This window comes from Myotis daubentonii, chromosome 19, assembly GCF_963259705.1.
Source record: "Myotis daubentonii chromosome 19, mMyoDau2.1, whole genome shotgun sequence".
Taxonomy (NCBI): Eukaryota; Metazoa; Chordata; class Mammalia; order Chiroptera; family Vespertilionidae; genus Myotis; species Myotis daubentonii.
The window spans coordinates 29385141-29404411 of NC_081858.1; the positions used below are offsets into that span (position 1 = coordinate 29385141).

Below are 19271 nucleotides of genomic sequence, written 5' to 3' on the forward strand. Positions count from 1 at the left end.
TGCCTGTGCTGGGCCCTCAGCTCACAGAGTGATCAGTGCTCTGTTTGCTTTGAAGCCTGAACACCCACAGAAAGTGAATTGGCCGAGTGAGCCAGGGCTCGCAGGACCCTCCTGGGGTTCTGCTTAACTAACTGGGCGCAGCCTCGACTTCCCGCTCTGAGGGGCCGGGCCCTTGGGGCGACACCCGGGCCTCAGTCCCCTCCCAGCCACCATGCAGGAGTCGCTGTGTGGTGCCCGACAGCTGCCTCAGTCCCCCATTGTAAGCCAGTGAGTCCGCGGTGGTTCCCCCCCAGCGGGACGCCAGGGGCCCTGTCTCCTGCCCCCTCCTGCCAGCCACACAGGCCTGGGCTGGCACCGGGCGGAGCCCAGACCCAGGATGAAACGGCCTTTCAACGCAGCCCCTCTGGCTGCTCCCAGCCCCGGCCCCTGCTGAGCCGCTCAGGTGGCCTCTGCCCCACAGCCCGTCGGACGCTCGTGGTCAGGGCACCCAGGGAGGTGTTTTCAGCCACGTCACTCACTTGACGGGACCGTGTCCTAATTGCAGTTGCTGGGAAGAGCTTTCCTTCTTTATGTCCTTTTGGGGGAATTGCTGTGGCTTCTAGAACAGTCTTGCTCTTTAAAGCTCTGCTGACTGACGAGAAACAGGTTTGTTTATCACGGTCTTTCCTCACCTGCTGCACTAATAATGTGGGGCAGTTTCTACTCAGCACAGCTTGAGGGCAAGCAGGTGGGCACCCCGACCCTCCCCCCCCCCCCCCCCCGCTGGCGGTGCCTCTGGCCAGGCCTGTCCTGACCCCTCATCTTCCCCAGGGGTCTCACCCCCCACCCCTTGCCCTCCTTGCCTCCTTCATAGAGCTCAGCTGCCCAAGGCTGGGCCCCACTGGGCCTGGGGTGAGGAGGGGCCCCTGCAGCTTGGGCTCCTGGTCCCACTGGCCTAGGACCCCCCCAGGCCTGAGGCTCGGAGTCGGGGGGTGGGTCTGCAGAGCCTCCTCCATCCCTCCCACCTCCCCTCTCTGGTGTGAGCCTGTGGCCTCCCATGAACTCGCCTGGCCACCCGTGGGGCTCATGGCACTAACTCCCCTCTCTCTCCCCACAGTGTGACAGCGAGAGTGACGGAGACGACAAGGTAAGCCCTACGGACCCCCCCAGCTGACTCGACCCACAGGTGGCCCTGGAGACCTGGCAGGAAGGTGCTGGGGCTCCTGTGGGGTCGGGGCACCTGGTCACACAGCTGGGACCTGGGCCGGCGAACAAGCGAGTGTCCCACTGAGGAGTCGCAGGTGCTGAGGCAGGCAGGCTGGGACCCCTCGTGCCTGTGGGGGCTCCAGGGGGGCTGGGCACGCAGGCCCTGCAGACGATGTGCCTGTGGGCGCTTGGCGGGGGTGGCCCGGAGGCCCGCTGAGCGCTGCCTGGTGTTGGGTCAGGTTTCTGTGAAACGAAGTGAGTTCCGTTGGGAGGTCTGGTATGTGGCTCTCGGCTCCGCGTCCTGGCCACGTTGGGCAGGCGCTGTCCCAGCTGTGGGCAGGCGGCGGGCAGACGGTCCTTCTGGTGCTCAGTGGACAAGCCCATGCAGGTGTGGAGAGGGCTGGACAGGCCTGCGGAGGACGCCGGGGGCCAGGTGACAGCCATGGAGGTGGTGGGCAGCTGAAAGCGAGCGTTTTGTCCCAAGGCCTGGGAGGGGACGGAGGAGCAGTGTGGACAGGCGAAGTCTGAGATGCCCAGGACGGGCCTCCAAGGGGAGCTGGCCCCAAAGCCCTGAAAGGGGTCGTCATTGTGGTCTGGCCCGCGGGGAAGATGGCAGAGGTGGCCAGCGTGTCCTGGGGCCCAGGGCCCTCCCCTCCGCCACCCTGGGGCCTGCGGGACGCCTGTGGGTCCCACTGCCCACAGCGCCCGGGTGCTGGGACGTGTCTTCCCGAGGAGCTGTCTGTCACCCCGTCTGTAATCAGTCAGGTTGGGCACCTGGGCACATCACCTTCAGCGCCTCCTTTAATTGGGAACCACTTTTTGGAAATGCTCTCTGAAGCCAAGGGCTGCTCTGAGGGGCAGAGGGAGGGTTCCTGAGGCTGCTGGCTGCTCCGTCCACGGGCCCCTGTCGGCCAGCACTACAGTTGCTGCCCACAAGCTCTGCCTGCCTGGCCCCGTCAGTGCTGGTCTTGGCGAATTTTTCCCTGCACCCAGGGGTCTAGCCAGGACACGTCCCTCACAGCAGCTCTGACTCCCAGCCCTCCCTCCTGGCTTCAGGGAGCAGGGGCCAGCCACCCTGCACACGGCCCTCAGTCAGGAGCTGCTGCTGCTGTAACAGAAACCAAACTCGACAGTGAAAATAGCTGTCTGTCCCTGTGGCCGTCCGTGGCATGTGGCTCCACCCTCCGTCTCGTCTGGGTCCGAGGAGGCAGCTGTGGCACCAGCCGTGTCAGTTGCGCCCTGTTTTCCCGCTCCGTCGATCGTGAGGGCTGGCACCTCTGCAGGGCGAGGCAGGGACGAGGGTGCACGCGTCCCGGGGGCTGGAGCAGAGGGTGAGCCCAGAAGGCCACGTGGCGTAAATCACAGCATGAAGTTCAGGTTTTGTTCCAAGTGCATCCGGCGCCACCACCCCGGGAGGCCCCTGCCACACGGCCTCGCCAGGTGTCCTCAGGGCTCGGCCTCCTGGCTGCAGGGGCACCGTGGTCCAGCCCCTCAGCATCCTCCGTGGACACACTGATGGTCCCAGAGTTGGGGTGGCGAGCAGCTGGGTGGCGAGAGACTGGAGCTCCCGCCCTCCTTGCCCGGCTCAGTCTCTGGCAGCGAGGAACCCTCTCCAGGCCCATCAGGCAGGCCCGGTGGACACTCGCCTGGGACCGCGGACCAAGTGGCCACCCACCCTGCTCTCCCCACTGCAGCCAGCTGACCCGTGAGGATCCCCTCCCCAAGCAGAGAGAAGGGCCTCTGCCCTGTGGGCACCCAATTTCCTTTCTCTGGCACCGGCCAGGTGAGGCTGTTCACAGATCTGGGGGTTGGGGGGCTGGTGCAGGCAGGGATGCAAGTGCCTCAGGCATTTCCGTTGTGTGACTGCGAGGGCGCAGAAGGGGAGGCCAGCATCACCTGCAGCAGTGCCTGGCCTCAAGCAGCTGCTTGGCATCCACAGGCACCTCCCCGCCCCTTGCTGGGCCCTTGGGACTCATGCCCACAGAGTTGGGACAGGCTGGCTTGTCACGTTCCCTGACGCATAGAGGGCCGGAACCACCGTGGCTGCTCTGGGGGGACAGGCCAGAAGGGGCAGCTGAATGTGCGGGTTGGGTGGGCAAGAGAGCGGGGAGCTGCTCTGTGCCCTGGTCTGTCTGCACAGACTCAGCAGGTGCTGGGCACGGGGACAGCAGGCCAGGCGGGCAGCCCCCCAAGGCCTCTCTGGATGGGCCACAGGGAGGCCTGGGCCCCGTGCTTCTGGCCAGTTCGCTCGTCCCAAACCTGCCAGGGTCTGAGGTTCCCTCTCAGCCAGCAGCAGCCCTGGAGGCTGGCCTGCAGACAGAAGACAGAAAACCTCTTCCAGCCTCCCCTGTGAATGCCCTCCCGTCTGCCCTCCTGATGCACAGGCCCCGCCCGCGTCCTCGCCGTCCAGTCAGTGCTGCAGACCTCCCACCCCCACCCCAGCCCTCTCACCGCCATGGTCCTCCCACCTCCTCCAGATGGCCCGCCCACCACTCGGTGGTTTGTGTCTAACTGCTTTTTTTATTGGAAAAATATGGGGTGAAAATTGTGTGGGGCTCATTAGGGGGCCAGCTGGGCCTGGGCTGGCTGCCTGCCGTCAGCCCAAGTGGCCCGCCAGGTGGCTGGCTGGCCAGCACTCCTTTCCATCCCCTGTCTGTGGCCACAACCCTCCCTCAAGGGATGTCTGTCTGTCCAGCCTCTGCCAGACGCCTTGCCAAGTCATGCTCCCAGCGCTCGGCCTCTGCCAGCTCCGGGGCTGTGGGAACGGGGCTGGGCCCTCCGTGGACAGCAGTTCGGCTCCCTGGCCAGCCCCCTCCTCCGAGCCTGTTCCCTTTGCTCACTGGGGCCCTCATGGTGCCTGTGGCCTGGGATGGAGGCGAGTGTTCCGGGCACGGACCTGAGCCCCTGGCCTGGGATGAGCCGAGCAAGGCCACCTCCTCAGACGGAGGTGTGTCCTCCCGGAACAGGCAGGGCCACGGCAGTTTAGAGGTGGGCGCCCTCCATCCCAGTGACTGCCTGGGTTTCCCCACATCACCCGCAGGGTGGCCTGGCCCTGCCTGCTGCTCTGGAGTCCGGTGGGACCGGCTTCTGCCCACCAGGGCCCGGTTGTCTGCCTGCTGGTGTCTCCCCCTTGCATCCCTCGTCTCTCTCAGGAGCAGGGAGGGCAGAGCTGGCACAGGACAGGTGTGGGGCGCTGTCGTCTTTCCAGCCCCAGGCACTGACCTCGCTGCTCCCTGGCTGTTTCCCCCTCAGTACACTGGGCGTGGGAGCATCGGTACTCGCCCTGATCTGGGAGCGGCGATGGGGTGGCGACCCGGGACTGAGCAGCAGCCTGGCGGGCAGATCCGCGCCTCGGGGCTGGATTAGTCGGGCCTGCCCGCGCCCCGCCTCCGCCCCGCCCGCCAAGCTCCTCGCCTCCTCCGGTGCCGCCAGCGGTGCGCCCTCCGCCGCGCCCGTCGGGCCTGGGGCCCCGAGCATCGCAGAGCACCCCGAGCCCCAGCGGCGCGGCGGGCCTGGGCGCCGGCTAGGAGGGCGCGGGAGGGGCACCCGACAGGCCGAGTTCGGGGTGGGGGGACCCGCCGTCCGCGTCCGGAGGACTCGCTGCGATCGCCTGCGGAGCGCACCGACCCCGGGCGCCGGCAGTGAGTTCGCGGCAGAGGCTTCGGGGAAAGACTCAGGACTCGGGGGGGCCGGGTCCAGAGAGCAGCCGTCCCCCCAGAGCAGCAGATGCAGGAGGGCCCCCGTGCTGCGTCCCCGTCTCTCTCAGGAGCCGGGCGCGGGAAGACCCAGCGCCTTTGACCAGGCGCGCTTGGCCGCGGGGTGCAGTCCGGCTGGGGGTCCCGGGCAGGCCAGGTGCTGGGGGCCCGACGGCGGAGGCGGGGTGGGCGTAGTGGGGGGCGGCGCGCCTTTGTCTGCGCCCTGGCGCAGCCTGGCCACCTGGTCCCGGGCCGCAGCCCTGCCCGGCCGAGGCGGGGTTCTTTGTCTGGGGCGGGGCGCGGCCAGCGGAGCCGTGCGCGTGTCTCCTCCGAGGCTGCCCAGCCGGTCGAGTCCAAAGACCAAGCGCGGTGGCCGCCAGGGGTTGCTCCCCCCAGAAGTCAGTGCTGCCCTGGCCCTGCAGCCGGGACCTCTCACCTGTACTGTGACCTGGAGTGACCCCTGGCTCCCACCCCAGCCGGCTCCCAGGGTCACGGCTCAGTAGTTAATCCCAGGAAGTGACTGCCCTCACTCCCTGGCTCTCCGGGTGCCTGGGCCCCGCCTCCTGGCCCCGCGCTCTGGGCTGGGTCCTTGAACGGAACCTGACGGGGGCGGGGGGGGGGGGGGGGAATGGCCTGTGGCCTTAGATGCACTTGCCCCAACCCCGACCTGGGCTTTCTGAGGGACTGGTCTGCAGTTCCCTTCTGACCCGGCTGCTGGGCCAGCGATGCTCCTCCAGTCAGGAGCAGCCCCACCCGCGACACACCCACTCTCACACCAGCTCCCCTCCCCCGTGCTCCCCCCTCCAGATCCCACAGACCTGGCCTCAGCCCCTCCCTCCCTCCAGCACCTCCCCCAGGGCCCAGCCCGGGAAGGTGACAGCTGCCAGTTCATCGCCATCAGCCACCGGCAGTGTCTCAGGCCGGGGACCCTGAAGACAGGGAAGAGGCTGCACGCTCGCCTGAGGGAAGGGGCCTGGGACCAGGCGGGCAGGCATGCCAGTGCCCTCAGGGCTAACACCCGCCCACCTCCCCTGCAGACCCCCAGCTCAGGTAGCCTCCCACCCCCGTGCGGACTCAGCCGGGCTCTAACCACCTCTCAGCTGCTACTCACCATGTAGAAGGTGTCGGAAAAAACACGGAAGAGGCCACAGTAGTGGTGCCTGTGTCCTGTGGGTGGGTGAGGGGTCACAGGTGGCTCCGTGGTCGGGCAGGGAGGTGGGGCCTGTGCTGCCTGCTCCCTCCCACCTTTGTGCCAAGGGTCCTGCCCCTGCCTGTCGTCAGCAGGTGTTCAGGATGCATTTGCTGCCTTGTTCTTCCTGGTTCCAGTTTGGGGATGGCCTCATGGGGTGCCCTTGGTGCTTCGGTCAGCCCACCGACAGCAGCCCCTGGCTGCCTCGTGCACCCGAAAGTCCAGGGTGGGGGCATCTGCAGACCCAGCAGAGGGAGGGCTGGGAGATGCGAGTGTGGGCGACGAGAATGTGGGGCACTGATCACGGTGAAGGCTGCTCAGGGCACTGAAACCTGTCAGCTGTACGCCTTCAGCGGTAAACCGTGTGGTATGCGGCTTACAGTCCAGGAAGGTGTTTAACAAAAGCAGCCAGGGAGGAAGGTCTATGGGGGGACCCCACGTCCCGACCCCAACCGCCCTCGCGCGGCTGCCTCCCAGGAGTGGTGAGGTGGGGACGTTCCTCTTTGCCCAGCTCCGGAGTCCACACTGCCCTGGGCACTGGGCACAGCACCGTGGCCATGGTCCCCAGGCCTGTGGCGGGCCGTGTCCTGCCGTCCTGGCTGTGGGTGGGGGCCCCGTGTGCTCTGCTCCATCACCCAGCACCAGGCCCAGCGGAGCCCGGGCTCCCGAGTCTCCGCCCACCTGGCAGGGCCACCCCGAGCCCTCATTGCCACTGAGCAGGGCCGAGTGTCCCGTGTGGCCACCCTCCCACGTGGGGCTGTGGCTCAAGAACCTGCCCAGACCTGATCGCTGGCGCCAGGGCAGGGCTCAGGGCCGTTTACCCCCTGGCTCTGACCCTCCTCTCTCTTCCAGGCATCTGTGGGCTCCGAGAAGCTCTTTGCCCCGGCAGCCGAGAAAGGTAAGAGCACCCGTGGCCGGGCTCCAGCCTCGGGAAGGACCGGTTCTCCGGGGTCTGCTGGGCCCTGTGGGGAGTGAGGCTGTGTCCCCAAGAGAAAGTCGCGAGGAAAGACGGGGAAGGAGGGAACGGGGTCTCCGTCAGCCAGATGGCCCTGGCCTGGGCTCCGCCCCCTGGTGGGCTGGCCACCACGGACTCCCCCTCGGCTCACCTGCCCCGAGCCTGTGGCCCTGTGTGGACAGGCAGGTGCACAGTGTTCCTGTCAGGCCTGGCTGGGCCCAGAGGGCTGGCAACCAGGCCCAGCACAGAAAAGGGCCCCTTTGCCGGGAGGCCCATCTGATGTGCCCAGACAGAACAGGGCCCTGGCCTGGTCACTTGAACCCGGAGCCAGGAAATAGGGAGTCGCAGGGTGGCTGTAAAATGGGGTCACAGCATCCCCAGCTGGGGTCGCTGCGAGAACGCTCGGGGCCTGTGCCCGCCCCTCCGCTGGCCCCGGGAGTGCGCGGTGGGGGCTGGGCCTGGCTGTGACCTCGCAGGCTGTGGGGCTCACGGGCTCATTCCGGGGCCTCTCTCCACAGGCCCCACGCTAGGCGAGAAGTCAGAGACCAAGGCCGGGCTGGCACCCAAGATCTCGGGCCTGGAGCGCAGCCGCGAGCTGAGCACCGAGCCGCCCTTCCTGCCCTCTGTGCGCAGCCCTGTGCCCTCCAGTGGCCCAGTGCCCGGCGCCCCTGCCAGCCCTCTGATCAAGAAGGAAACACTCGCCCTGCCCCGCCTCACCCCGCAGCCGCCACCTGTGCCCCTGCAGCCCCGGGCTCCGCTCCCGACACACGTGCCTCTCCCCCTGGGCGCTTTCCACGGCCACTGCCACGGTCACGGCCACGGCCACGGCCAGGCTGTGCACAACAGCCTGCTGGGCCTCAGGTAGGCCCTGGCCTAGCCCGTGTGGGCCAGGCAGGTGGGGGGGGGGGGGCCTGGGCGCAGACCCTGGGGCAGGCTGGTGGGTAGGGGCGCCCTCAGTCGCTGGCACTGAGCCCCCATCCCTACAGCAGGAGCAGCAGCTCCAGCAGCAGTGCCAGCCTCGGGCTCACGAAGCACGCATCTCTGTCGCCGCTCGGGCCGGGCCCGCACCTGTCTACCTCACACCTGGCGCTCCGCTCCCAGGCCCAGCACCAGCACCACGCGGCCATGTTCGCTGCCCCTGCGACACTGCCCCCGCCCCCGGCGCTGCCGGCCAACAGCCTGGTCCTCCCGGGACACCCCGCCGGTAGGTCCGGGTCACCGCCCCCTCCCTGCGATTCTCACTCCTGGGCAGGTGGCAGGACAGGCTGGGGGAGGGGTGCAGCCCCCCAAGGCACAGCCTCTCCCTGCGCCAGGCCCAGAGCCACCTGACCACAGAGCCCCAAACGCCCTTCCCTGGGGTCCCACGGCCAGGCCTCTGTGCACAGGTGGGCTGCGTGCAGACACAGGCCTGCTCCATCTGGAGCCCCTGCCGGGCTGGCCAGGCAGCTGGGACGGGGCCTGGAGGCTGCCCAGAGCCTGCTGGTCTCTTCCTGCTCCATCCCTATTGGGGGCGAGGTTCTCCGGGTGCGGCCAAGGGTCTGAGATGAACAGTGGCCCCTCCCTGCTTGGTTCTGGCAGGTGCCCTCGGGGTCGGGGTAGGTCCCTCATGTTTCTCCACGGTCTCCTGTCCAGTCTTCTCAACAACGGAGTCAGCCGGACCGGCTGGGCAGCTCAGTGCCGGGCTGGGCCAGGACAGGGCTGGGCGGCCCGGCGGGCAGGCTCCGCGGCCGTGGTCCGGCTCACGGTCTTCTCTCTTGCCTTTAGATGCCAGCCTGTTGATCTCATTCAGCCCGCCAATCATGTATTGCCAGCCTCATGCGGGGATTCTGATTGGTACTTGGTCACAGGCCCCTCTCTTACCTCCACCCTGGGGCCCGCACCTAGCGAGCGGCCACCACGGCTTGGCCTGCCGAACCCGGGAGTGCCAGGTGACTATCCGCCTCGCCCCGCCCGAGCCCGCGGCCGACGCGCCTCTGTCTCTCTCTCTTTTTCTCTTGTAGATCGCGAGCTGCTCAGGCAAGAGCTGAACGCGCGTTTTCTGGTCCAGAGCGCTGAGCGGCCCGGCGCCCCCCTGGGCCCGGCGGCTCTGCTGCGGGCGGAATTCCACCAGCACCAACACACACACCAGCACACACACCAGCACCAACACACATTCGCCCCCTTCCCCGCGGGGCTGCCCCCGACGCCGGCCCTGCTGCCCGCCGCACCCCTGCCGGTGCGTAGGCCCAGCTGGCGGGACCGGCAGGCACACTCTCACCTGCACGCAGGCTGGCACCGCCCGCTCTGTCCATCTGGCCTCCGTCCCCTCCTGGCCTTGCTCTAGTCCCCTGTCCTGGGCTTGGGCAGGCACCCCGTGTGCACACACCTGGGACGTGGTCTTGGGCCCAGCGGTCCTCACACAGGGCCCTGGACGTCTCAGTTTGCGACAGGACAGCAGGGCTGCGGCCCTTCATGTTCCCCAGGCCACAGGGCCTGGCCTCCTGATCCAGCTGCTCTGTGTCAGGGGGAGGCCACGAGGCCACTCAGCGCCCCCCCCCCCCGGCTCTGCCCCAGCTGGGCCACCCCCCTGGGCTCTATGCCCCCACATGCAGCACCTCCTCCCATCTCGGCTGCCACAGCAGAAGGCCTGGCGGGCGAGTGTGCTTTGGGGAGCCCTGGTCAGCTGGCTGCAGCCAGCCCCGGAGGCTGGATGGCCACCTAGGCCCCCTCAGGGCCTGCTGGGGTGGTGGGTACAGGCCCCTGGAGGGCGTCCGTGTGCAGGGCCGGCTCACCCTTCCCTCTCTCCCCTCTAGTTGGACAAGTACACGCCCACGCTGGACAGCCCCTACCTGCGACATTCCAACGTGAGTGGCCCTGCCTCTGGCCCCCGTGTGGTCCTCTGGGTGTCGGGCCAGGCTGGGGCTGCGGGGTGGGGGGCGATTGTGCTTCTAAACAGGAGGGTGGGGGCCCAGAGGGCGGGGCCAACGTCCCCCCAGGACCTAGGTGCTCAGCTGGAGCCTGGACGCCCCACTTCCTCTCTTGCAGTTTTTCCCGTCCTTCCCGCCCGCCATCCCGGGACTGCCCTCCCTGCTCCCACACCCAGGCCCCTTCGGGTCCCTGCAGGGCGCTTTTCAGCCCAAGGTACTGGCTGTTCCTGGGAGGCGGGGAGGCCCGGGGTGTCCCCAGGGGTAGGGGTGACAGCGTGTGGAGGGCACCGGACACACACACCTCCCCTGGGGACTCAGCCTCAAGGCAGAACCCCGAACCCTCAGTGGGGCCCCAGTCTGGGCAGCAGCTTAGCAGCAGTGCTCAGGGTTGGGGGAGCAGTGCAGGGTGCGGTCATGGGGGCAGGAGGCACCTGAGGCCTGACCAGGGACTGGGCTCCCTCTGCTCCCCTTCCCTGTGGCCCAGCCCTGGCACCTCACTATCAAGAGCCCCCAGGGGGCGGCGCGCAGGGCGGCTCAGGAGTGGGTGCTGTCCGGCCTCCACAGCCTCTCATCCTGTCCTCTCCCCTCAGACTTCAAACCCAATCGAGGTAACGGGCCGGACCAGCGCTGTCCACACCCTGCTGCCGAAGGGCCCCGGGGTAGGTGGCAGCCGCCCAGCGGTCCCTCCCTCCCTGGGCAGCTCCCCACCCTCCCCCGGGCTGGGCTGCGGCCGGGCCCCCCCTGATGCTTGCTCCTCTGTCGCCACAGGTGTCCGAGCCGTACCGGACAGCAGTCAGGGTGAGCGGGGGCAGGTGTGGGCCGTCTCCTGGGCGAGGGGCGGGCCCCCAGCCGGGGGATCTGGGTACCTGTTGGGAGGCCCCGGGTGCCCTGTGACCCCAGGACCCGGGGTGATGGGGTGAGGAGGCCCACTGAGCGCTCACCGCCTCCGCAGAAGCCGGGGAAATGGTGCGCGGTGCACGTGCAGATCGCGTGGCAGACCTACCGCCACCAGCAGAGGCTGAAGGTGAGCTGACTGCCGACCTTCGACCCTGTGACCCTCGACCTTGGGTTTGCGGCCTCACTCGCCTGGGGCTGGGCGGAGCTGGGAGGAGACAGGACCGTGTAGGTGGGGCCACCATGTCACCCAGGTGACCCAGGCCTGGGGGTTGGAAGGAGCAGACGCTGTGGGTGGGGTGGTCACACACCTGTGCTGGTCCCAGTCCCCCCCCCCCCCCCCCCCCGCAGCCTTCGACCCTGTGCCCCATCTTCTCCCTGGCGGGCACCTGAGCTTCAGCAACAAACAGAGGAGACGGAGACTGAAATGCAGGGGAGGCTTCTGTGGGCGCCCAGCTCGGGCGCAGCTCCCTGCCCTGGGGGGCGCCGAGCAAGGTTCCCTGAGCGGGGCGGGGCGGGGCAGCGCCCTGGACACCTCTGTCCCCGCAGATGCAGCTGGACCCCCACAAGCTGGAGGTGGGCACCAAGCTGGATGTGCTCAGCAGGCCCCCCGCCCCGGGCCTGCTCCCCGGAGTCCACTACCCACATGACCGGGCCCAGCCCCTCTTCTCCAGCTCAGGTAAGGCTGCCTGGGGCTGGTGCCGGGGGGCACCTGTTGCTCCCCCAGCCGTCGCGCCCCAGAGGGACCTGCGCCCGCCCCCCTCCCTCCGGGGCTTGTCTCTGACGCCCTCCCCAGCACGCCTCCCTCCCAGGGAGGGTTTTGGCTTCTCATTGGAGGTAGAAACTGCCCCGGGACCCCGTGTTCCCCCCGCGGCTGAGACGTCACAGTGAAGCGACAGCCGACTTCACCAAGGGCAGGCCTGCGGGTGGGCCGGGCGAGGCGGCAGCGGATGAGCCTGTTCTCCCAGCACCAAACGGGCACCACCTGTGGGTGCGCCTCCGGGACCCAGCGACCAGGCTTTGGGGGGCACAGACCACACTGCAGGCTCGAGGGGGGCTCAGCTCAGGCACAGGGTTTGCACAGCAGCCCTTCCTCTGAGAGAAAGGGGAGGCCTCCGGCCCCAGAGCCCCCACGGGCGCGTGTGAGCACAGGCCACGGCCACAGCTCCTCCCCCCCCACCCCCCGCTGCCTCGATGGCACCTCCAAGTTCCCTCCCTTCCCTGTTCTCCTTCCCCTCACTGCCGCCTGCTGTCCCCTTACACGTGAGTGGGTCTGTGAGGCCAGCCCGGTCACCTGGCTGGGGCTGGGGTGCAGGGGTCACCAGGTCGGCCACTTGGCAACACTCTGCTGGCCTCCAGACCCAGCCTAGCAGCGGCCTCCCTGGTGTCTGATCCTGCAGACCAGGGGCCCGGCCCGTGGTGGCTGCAGCCTGTTTGCTGGCACCCCCAGGCCGTGTTCCGTGGGCCCAGCGTGGCCTCTGCGCTTGGAGCCTGAGCTGCCTGCCCCCGGCGGGTCCTGCTCTTCAGCCGCTTCCCCCAGCCGGGCCCTCCGGGTGCCCCCTGCTGGTCGGGCATTGCCCTGGGCCGGGGTCAGGCGTGCTGTCTCCTCCTGAGTCCCCCACGACCCTTCCTCAGGGGCCTCCTTTCCCGGCGCTGCCTCCCTCCCCCCTCCCCAGCCGCACCCCCACCCGACACCGTTCCCATCAGCACTGGGCGGGCTGGTTCTTGCTTCTGGGTGGATTTCTTTGGCTTGTGAGTCACTCAGAAGCACGTGTAACTGTAGCCGAGGGCCCGGGGGATGGGACACCGCTGTTCCATGGTGGGGGCCCAAAGATGGAGCGGGGGGACCCCCATCACCGTCTTCACAGAAGCCCCTAGAGTGAAGGGCATGCACCCCGCCCGGTGGCCTCGAGGTTCGGCTCAGGGGCGGCCGGGGCCACGGCCAAACCCGCTGGGTGGCCAGGGTCGTCCGTTAGCTTCTGTCAGGGTCTCCATCACGGGCGCTGCCTCTGTCCCGGGAGCACCCCCTCCTGTGCCCCTGGGGTCCTCCTGCCGGGCCCCTTCGAGGGGGGTGGGAGTTCCTAGAGAAACCGGGAGCCCCGCCCGGGAACGAGCCGACAGGTGCTGCCAGCTCCAACCTGCCCCCAGGTGCTGCCCATCCCGCCACCAGCCATTTCGGCCCCTCAGCCCATCCCGGCAGCTTCCTGCCCACAGGTCACCTGGCAGGTAGGTGCGCCCAAGTCAGCGTGATGGGGTGGCCTTGGGAACCCTCGGGGGTGGGAGGTGACCCTAGAACCAGGGCCTCTCCCACTGCACAGCCGGCCCCTGCCGGGTCCCGGGGCCACAGGGGAGGGCGCCGGGCAGGAGCCACCAGGCCCCTGAGCCCCGCCCACTGCCCCGCAGACCCTTTCAGCAGACCAAGCACTTTTGGGGGCCTGGGGAGCCTGGGCAGCGCCGCCTTCGGAGGCCTGGGCAGCCACGCACTGAGTGAGTGACCTGCCCACACGCGTGTCTTCCCCTCCCCCTCTGTGGGCTTCCCCACGGGGTCTGGGCTGCCCCCCCTCACTGTCCTTAACCCCTGGCGACACAGCTGGGGTCCGGCAGCCCTGCGTGGGGGGCAGTCCCCTGGCCTCATGTCCCCCCAACCCCCAGCTGCAGGCAGCAGCCTCTTTGCCCCCAAGGAGGGCTCCGCACTGCACGGCCTGCCCAGCCCCCAGGAGGCCTGGAGCCGGCTGCACCGGGCACCCCCGTCCTTCCCCACGCCGCCCCCCTGGCCCAAGCCTGTGGACACAGAGCGGGTCTCAGCCCTGACCAACCACGACCGAGAGTCGGACAAGGGCCGGGAGGCTCGGGAGCGGTGAGTGGGCCCCTGGAGACCTCCCTCCCCCAGGGGCTGAAGCTGGACCCTCAGAGCAGGGAGGACCCCTCATGGGATCTGGCAGGAGCCGTGGGGGCGTCTTTCCAGAGGAGGGGGCAGCAGGGTGGGGGCCTCTGGGGGAGCCGGGGTCCACGGGGCAGGGCAGCCCTGGCTCTGGGGGGACCGGGGAGCTGCCACCTCACCCAGGGGCTGAGCCACCAGGGCCTGGTCTGGGGGGAACCTGAGGAGCAGCAGAGGAACCCCGGGGTCCTGCAGGGGTTGCGGGCTGGCCACGTGGACGGGAGAGAGGGGCTCCCGCAGGCCCCTCCGCCCAGGCCCCCTCCCTACCTTCCCCAGAACCTTGTATGGGGCTTCTCACCACTGGGTCCGGGGGGGGGGGCAGGCGCTGGGCCGAGGTGGGGGTGGTGGCAGGCAGCCTGCTTTGGGGGAGAAGTCTGTCTGCCCTGCCACTGAGGGGGTGTCTGTCACTCCAGGGACCTCCTGCTTCGGGGTCCGGCCGATCCTCGGGTAAAGGAGAGCCGCTCCCCGGCCAGGGAGCTCCCCGCGGCCGCGCGCCCGCAGTCCCCCTGCGGCAAGGTGGCCCCCAGCGACCGCCTGCGCCCGGCCGGCCTCCTGTGCCCCGGGAAGCCGCCCGAGGGCGACGTGAAGGTCAAGGAGGAGCGCGGGGAGGACGGCGTGACCCCCGAGCCCCCGGGCCTGCACCGCGTGCGCCTGGGCTTCGCGTGGGAGCCGCCGCGCGACACCTACCGCGGCCTGGAGCTGCCCCGCCGCGCCCCGCCCGCTGGCCCCGCCCCGGGCCCCGCCGCCCTCGAGCCCCCCGAGCGCCTCTACCGCGACCGCGAGCCCCACGACTACAGCCCCGAGCGCCTGCGGGCCGCGCACCTGGGTGCCTCCCCGCACCTGCCCGCCCCCGCGCACCTGGGCGCCTCCCCGCACCTGGGCACCCTGCACTACCCGCGCCTCGGGCCCGCGCTGCACAACGGACTCCTGGCGCGGACCCCGCCGGCCACCGCTGCCCTCGGCGCGCCGCCCCCGCTAGTGGCCGCGGGCGGGGCCCCCACATCCCCTGGGCCCCCCAGGAGCAGGACTACGCCTCTCGGGGCTCCCAGCGAGGCGCCCGACTTCTCTCCGTCGAGAAACCCGCCGGAGGTGGAGGCGCGGTAGCTGCGGGTGCCGCCTGGAGCGGACCCCGCCCGCCCACCGCCCCTCCACCTGCAGGTCCGGGAACTAAGCACAGGCCCTCCGCCCGGCGGTGCCCTTGCCCCCGCCGCCTGGGGTTCGGGGTTCCCACTGCGCCTTCCGGGGCGATCTCCTGTTTTCTGAGCCCAGATCAGGCTCTTGGAAGAAAATTCAAGTTTGTACATTTTTTTCCCCACAGGTGAGAAGCGTTTATAATAGATTTGTATTTTTTTCAATTTTGTGCTCTTTAGACATTTAAAAAGAAAAAAAGTTTTGCTTTTTAACTTTTAGTTCCGATTTGCGGTTTAACAGCCTCAGATCCTCTTCCAGAGCCCCAGCGTTCGTGGGTTTTGGTGTTTTTTGTTTTTTTCGTCTTATTTATGGAGAAAAACACGGTCATTTTGTCCAACACACTGTGAGGCCCCCTCTCAGGCTCTGCCCTGGCCCTCCCTTGGTACTTGGAACCGAAGTTACAGATGTTATATTAAAACAATAATTAATGTACACACCTGGATTTTTGCCTTATTATGCAGAAGTGTAAGAAGACTCTTCGGTTTGTACAGAACAAGTGGAACAAATGTAAACAGTCTGTTAACATACGTGACGTCATTAAATTCCGAGTCACACACACTTTACACATGTCCCTCCAGGGCCGTGTGACTCACGGGCCATCAGCCCCGCCTGTGGGCACGGTGACCCTTCAGCTATGCCAGGGCCCGGGTGGGCAGGGGGCGGGGGGTTGGGGACAGCACCCCAGCTCTGGCACCGGCTGCCAGCGCTGGCCTCTGGGACCCCTCTGTGGACAAGTCGGGTTTTAGAAGCGAAGACTCTACATCGATCATAAAACATCGACTTCTGTCTATCTTCTCCGACGGCATCAGCCAACGCCTGTCCAGCGTTGTCCCTCCGACCGGCCAGCACCTGGCGTGGGAGGGTCTTTTGGTCTCAGTGTTGCAATGTCCCTCCGAGAGGACCTGGGGGCACCTGAGGTCTCGGACCCGCCAAGCCCACGTCGCCACCTGGTGGCCGACCTTGGAATTGCGCCGGGCCAAGCGGGTATCGTCATTCTTCCTTTGCACGTGAGGGGTTAATGTGCTGCCTCCCGTGAGCACCCGGACCAGGGACGGGACTCACAACCTTCAGGTGTGTGGGAGCTGATTTCCTGTGTTTCCTGTACCGTCAGCGTTGTTTACAGAGTCTTTTCAGTTTGGGATAACGGACTTATTTTTAAATATATCTTCATTGATTATATAGGGGGGAGAGGGAGAGAGAGAAACATCAATGATGAGAGAGAATCATGTATCGGCTGCCTCCTGCACGCCCTACACTGGGGATCGAACCCCCCAACCTGGGCATGTGCCCTGACCTGGAATTGAACTGTGACCTCCTGATTCATAGGTTGATGCTCAACCACTGAATCACACCAGCCCTGGTTCAACTGATTATTTTTACTTGCAAAGACAGGCACTTAAGCGTCTCTTATGGAACGCCGAGGGGAGGGGGGGTGTATGTGGGACGTGTGGCCTTTCTCCGCCAGGTCACAGCTGGTCTCTGGTTCACACAACTTCGGCTGCTTGGGGGTCACTGTCGCACCAGACCTGACCAGACCCTGCTTTGTCATCGTCTCCACATTTTCTACGGCTCTTTTTGGCCTTTATTGTCGGAAGAACACGGACATGACAACACCCACTTGGGCTGCATCAGTGGTTTATTGGTGGAGTCATTGAGCTGCAGGCCCCAGAAGGCGGTCGCGTGGCGGGGGGCTCCTGCTGAGGGGCAGTCGGCCAGTCCGGGCCACCACACAGATCCGGTGCGCGTCACTGCAGGACACAGCGGCAGTCAGAGCACAGTGTCCTGCACCGACGTCACGCCCCCTTTGCCAAGGGGCTCGGCTCATCTGGGACAAGGGCACCGTTTGGACCATATGGCTCATTCGGCCACAATTGGGCACATTTCTGTGGACACGTGGGGCCTGGGCGCTGGTGATACCACATCGGGATGTGGGTGCGGAACACAGGGGTCAGCCACCCCTTGATAATCAGGCAGATGTGTGGATCCTTCCAGCAGCACATGTCACATCAGTGCTGTCTCATCCCCACAGCCCATCTCGGCCCCTGTGCCCGTCCGCATCCCCCCTCACCTCCTCCCGCCCCCACGTGAGGTTCTGCCAGTGGCAGGCTCCTGGGGAGGGTCCGCTCAGCCTCCAGCCCAGGGTGGTGGCAGGCCCTGTCCACTGCCCCCAGGTGCTCCCGGTCCCAGGCCCCGTCCTTCACCGGACGCCTCAGCACTGGTCCCACTGGGCCCCGGATGGACCTGGAACCTTCCCCCGGCCAGGACCACCTCCTTCCAACACCCCGTCCAGCCCCCGCCCACCCACTGGCTGCATGACGCCCCGCCCACCCACTGGCTGCCCGATGCCCCGCCCACCCACTGGCTGCCCGATGCCCCGCCCACCCACTGGCTGCATGACGCCCCGCCCACCCACTGGCTGCCCGATGCCCCGCCCACCCACTGGCTGCCCGATGCCCCGCCCACCCACTGGCTGCCCGATGCCCCGCCCACCCACTGGCACTCACCGGGGGCAGGCAGTGCGCCAGGAGCCCGTTGCGGGGCACGCAGCGCGGGGAGCTGGCCTCGGTCAGGCGGATGCAGCACAGGCTGCGGCACTCCTTGTGGTGCAGGCAGTGGTCGTGGTTGGGCTGCGAGACAGAGGCCCCTGGACCTCCGCCCTCGGAGAAAGCGGGCAGGTGAGCCCGGCCCCGCCCCGCCCCGCCCTCACCTTGAGCCACTGCAGGCACTGGGAGAAGATGGTGCGGGGCGTGCAGAACTTGGAGGGGTTGTAGTTGTTGGTGACGCAGCAGTTGCTCTTGCACTCCTTATTGTCGGTGCACGAGTAGCCGTTGGGCTGCAGGACGAACGGCCAGGCTTTCGGGCCACCGAGACCCCCCAAGAGGCGGTGCCTCCCTCCCCACCCTCCCACCGAGCCCTCGCACCTTCCGCCAGGACAGGCACTGCAGGAAGATGGTCTGGGACGTGCAGAACTTCTGGGGGTTCAGGCTGTTGGTGACGCAGCAATCGGTCTGGCATTCCAGGTTTTCTTCACAGGTGTCCCCGATCCCCTGCGGGGCCCAGGGCGTTGCAGACCCCAAAAGAGCCCCCCTGTTCTCCGCTTCCCTTGGTCCCGCCCGGGTCCGCCTGGGTCCCACCGGCCTTCGGACTTATCGAACCTGGCGGGGTTTCTGGAACATTCACAGAGCAGGGAGGGGGGTTGGCCTGGGGCCGCGGACAGACACGGGGAGAAGGGGGCAACCGTTGTCTGTGTCTATCCTGAGCCCAGTGGACAGAGGGTAAACTGAGGCACGGAGCCGGGAAAGCTCGTGAGTGGCCGAGCCGCAGGGCAGGAGAAAGAAGCCTCCCACCGGGGTGGCTCAGTGGTGAGCGCCAACCTAGGAACCAGGAGGTCACGGTTCCATTCCCATCGGGGCACAGGCCGGGGCTGTGGGCTCGACCCCCAGTGGGGGGCGTGCAGGGGGCAGCCGATCCATGACTCTCTCTCATCGTTGATGTTTCTATCTTTCTCTCCCTCTTGCTTCCTTTCTCTGAAATCAATAAAAATATTTTTAAAAAAGAAAAAGAAAAAGAAATCTACTGGCTAAGAGTTAAAGCCGGGACCGCGGCTCCCAGACCAGCTGCCAGCTTTGGGGTGAGAAGCAGGAGGACTGAGGAGGAACTGACCTTCCAGAGGGTCGTGGGGTCGTGTGGCATCAAGGGAGCAGGCACAGGGCACTCGGGGCCGGGCACCCTCTGGAAAAAGGCCAGGGGCCCCCGAGAGCCCGAGAGCAGGCCGAGGGTGGAGCCCTCGCCTGTGCAGGGACTCGGGGTCGTGGACTTACCTTATGGGACAGAACCAGGTGATCCGTCTCTACCGTCACCGAGGACACAGGCCGCGCCCAGAGCAGCAGCAGCGGCAGCGGCAGGCACCCGGCGAGCGCCATCGGGTGGCCGCCTGTCAATGTCGTGTCTGAGGAGCGTCCCCCAGGCACCCTGTGCAGGCACCCACTTCCTCCCCCTCCTCCTCCCCATCGTTCTCTTACAAAATGTTTTCTTTTTAATTAATAGACATTATTTTTCTAGAGCAGCTTTAGGTTTACAGAAAAATTGTGCACAAAGTCCAGAGAGGTTCCTTCTGCTGGCCTTCTGCCTCAGTTTCCCTTGCTGTTAACATCTGACGTTGGTATGGTCTGTTTGTTACAACCGACCGACTGATATCGACCCGTTGTTATCACCCCAAGCCCATAGTGGACATTGGGGTCCCTCTGTGTTGTACATTCTGTGGGTCTGGACAAACATAGGACGCGGTCATCATTTCAGTGTCACACAGACTAGCCTC

General features: G+C 67.1%; 2 protein-coding genes across 14 annotated transcripts in view; one reads left to right on the forward strand and one right to left on the reverse strand.

Moving 5' to 3' along the window:
• FBRSL1 (fibrosin like 1) overlaps positions 1 to 15385 on the forward strand; it is a 32982-nt gene extending 17597 nt beyond the window's left edge. For 4 of the 13 annotated variants that reach the window (XM_059676456.1, XM_059676460.1, XM_059676467.1 and 1 more), the window contains 16 exons: positions 1097 to 1126; positions 6922 to 6967; positions 7543 to 7885; positions 8011 to 8228; positions 8789 to 8857; positions 9025 to 9239; positions 9817 to 9867; positions 10049 to 10144; positions 10521 to 10589; positions 10699 to 10728; positions 10883 to 10954; positions 11374 to 11503; positions 12973 to 13050; positions 13228 to 13311; positions 13477 to 13681; positions 14176 to 15385. In XM_059676456.1, coding sequence (XP_059532439.1) covers positions 1097 to 1126; positions 6922 to 6967; positions 7543 to 7885; positions 8011 to 8228; positions 8789 to 8857; positions 9025 to 9239; positions 9817 to 9867; positions 10049 to 10144; positions 10521 to 10589; positions 10699 to 10728; positions 10883 to 10954; positions 11374 to 11503; positions 12973 to 13050; positions 13228 to 13311; positions 13477 to 13681; positions 14176 to 14866 — 2427 coding nt within the window. In that variant the 3' untranslated portion in view covers positions 14867 to 15385. Of the gene's footprint in view, positions 1 to 1096; positions 1127 to 6921; positions 6968 to 7542; positions 7886 to 8010; positions 8229 to 8788; positions 8953 to 9024; positions 9240 to 9816; positions 9868 to 10048; positions 10145 to 10520; positions 10590 to 10698; positions 10729 to 10882; positions 10955 to 11373; positions 11504 to 12972; positions 13051 to 13227; positions 13312 to 13476; positions 13682 to 14175 lie in introns of all 13 variants that reach the window. The other 9 variants (XM_059676459.1, XM_059676461.1, XM_059676466.1 and 6 more) reach the window with 6 other exon arrangements.
• Positions 15386 to 16437: 1052 nt separating this feature from the next.
• LRCOL1 (leucine rich colipase like 1) lies at positions 16438 to 18882 on the reverse strand. Its single transcript, XM_059677145.1, has 5 exons — positions 18775 to 18882; positions 17875 to 18000; positions 17661 to 17786; positions 17458 to 17580; positions 16438 to 16533 (listed from the first exon to the last, which is right to left on the reverse strand). The coding sequence occupies exons 1-5, from the start codon at positions 18874 to 18876 to the stop codon at positions 16438 to 16440; spliced, it is 573 nt and encodes a 190-aa protein (XP_059533128.1). The 5' UTR covers positions 18877 to 18882.
• Positions 18883 to 19271: the final 389 nt, after the last annotated feature.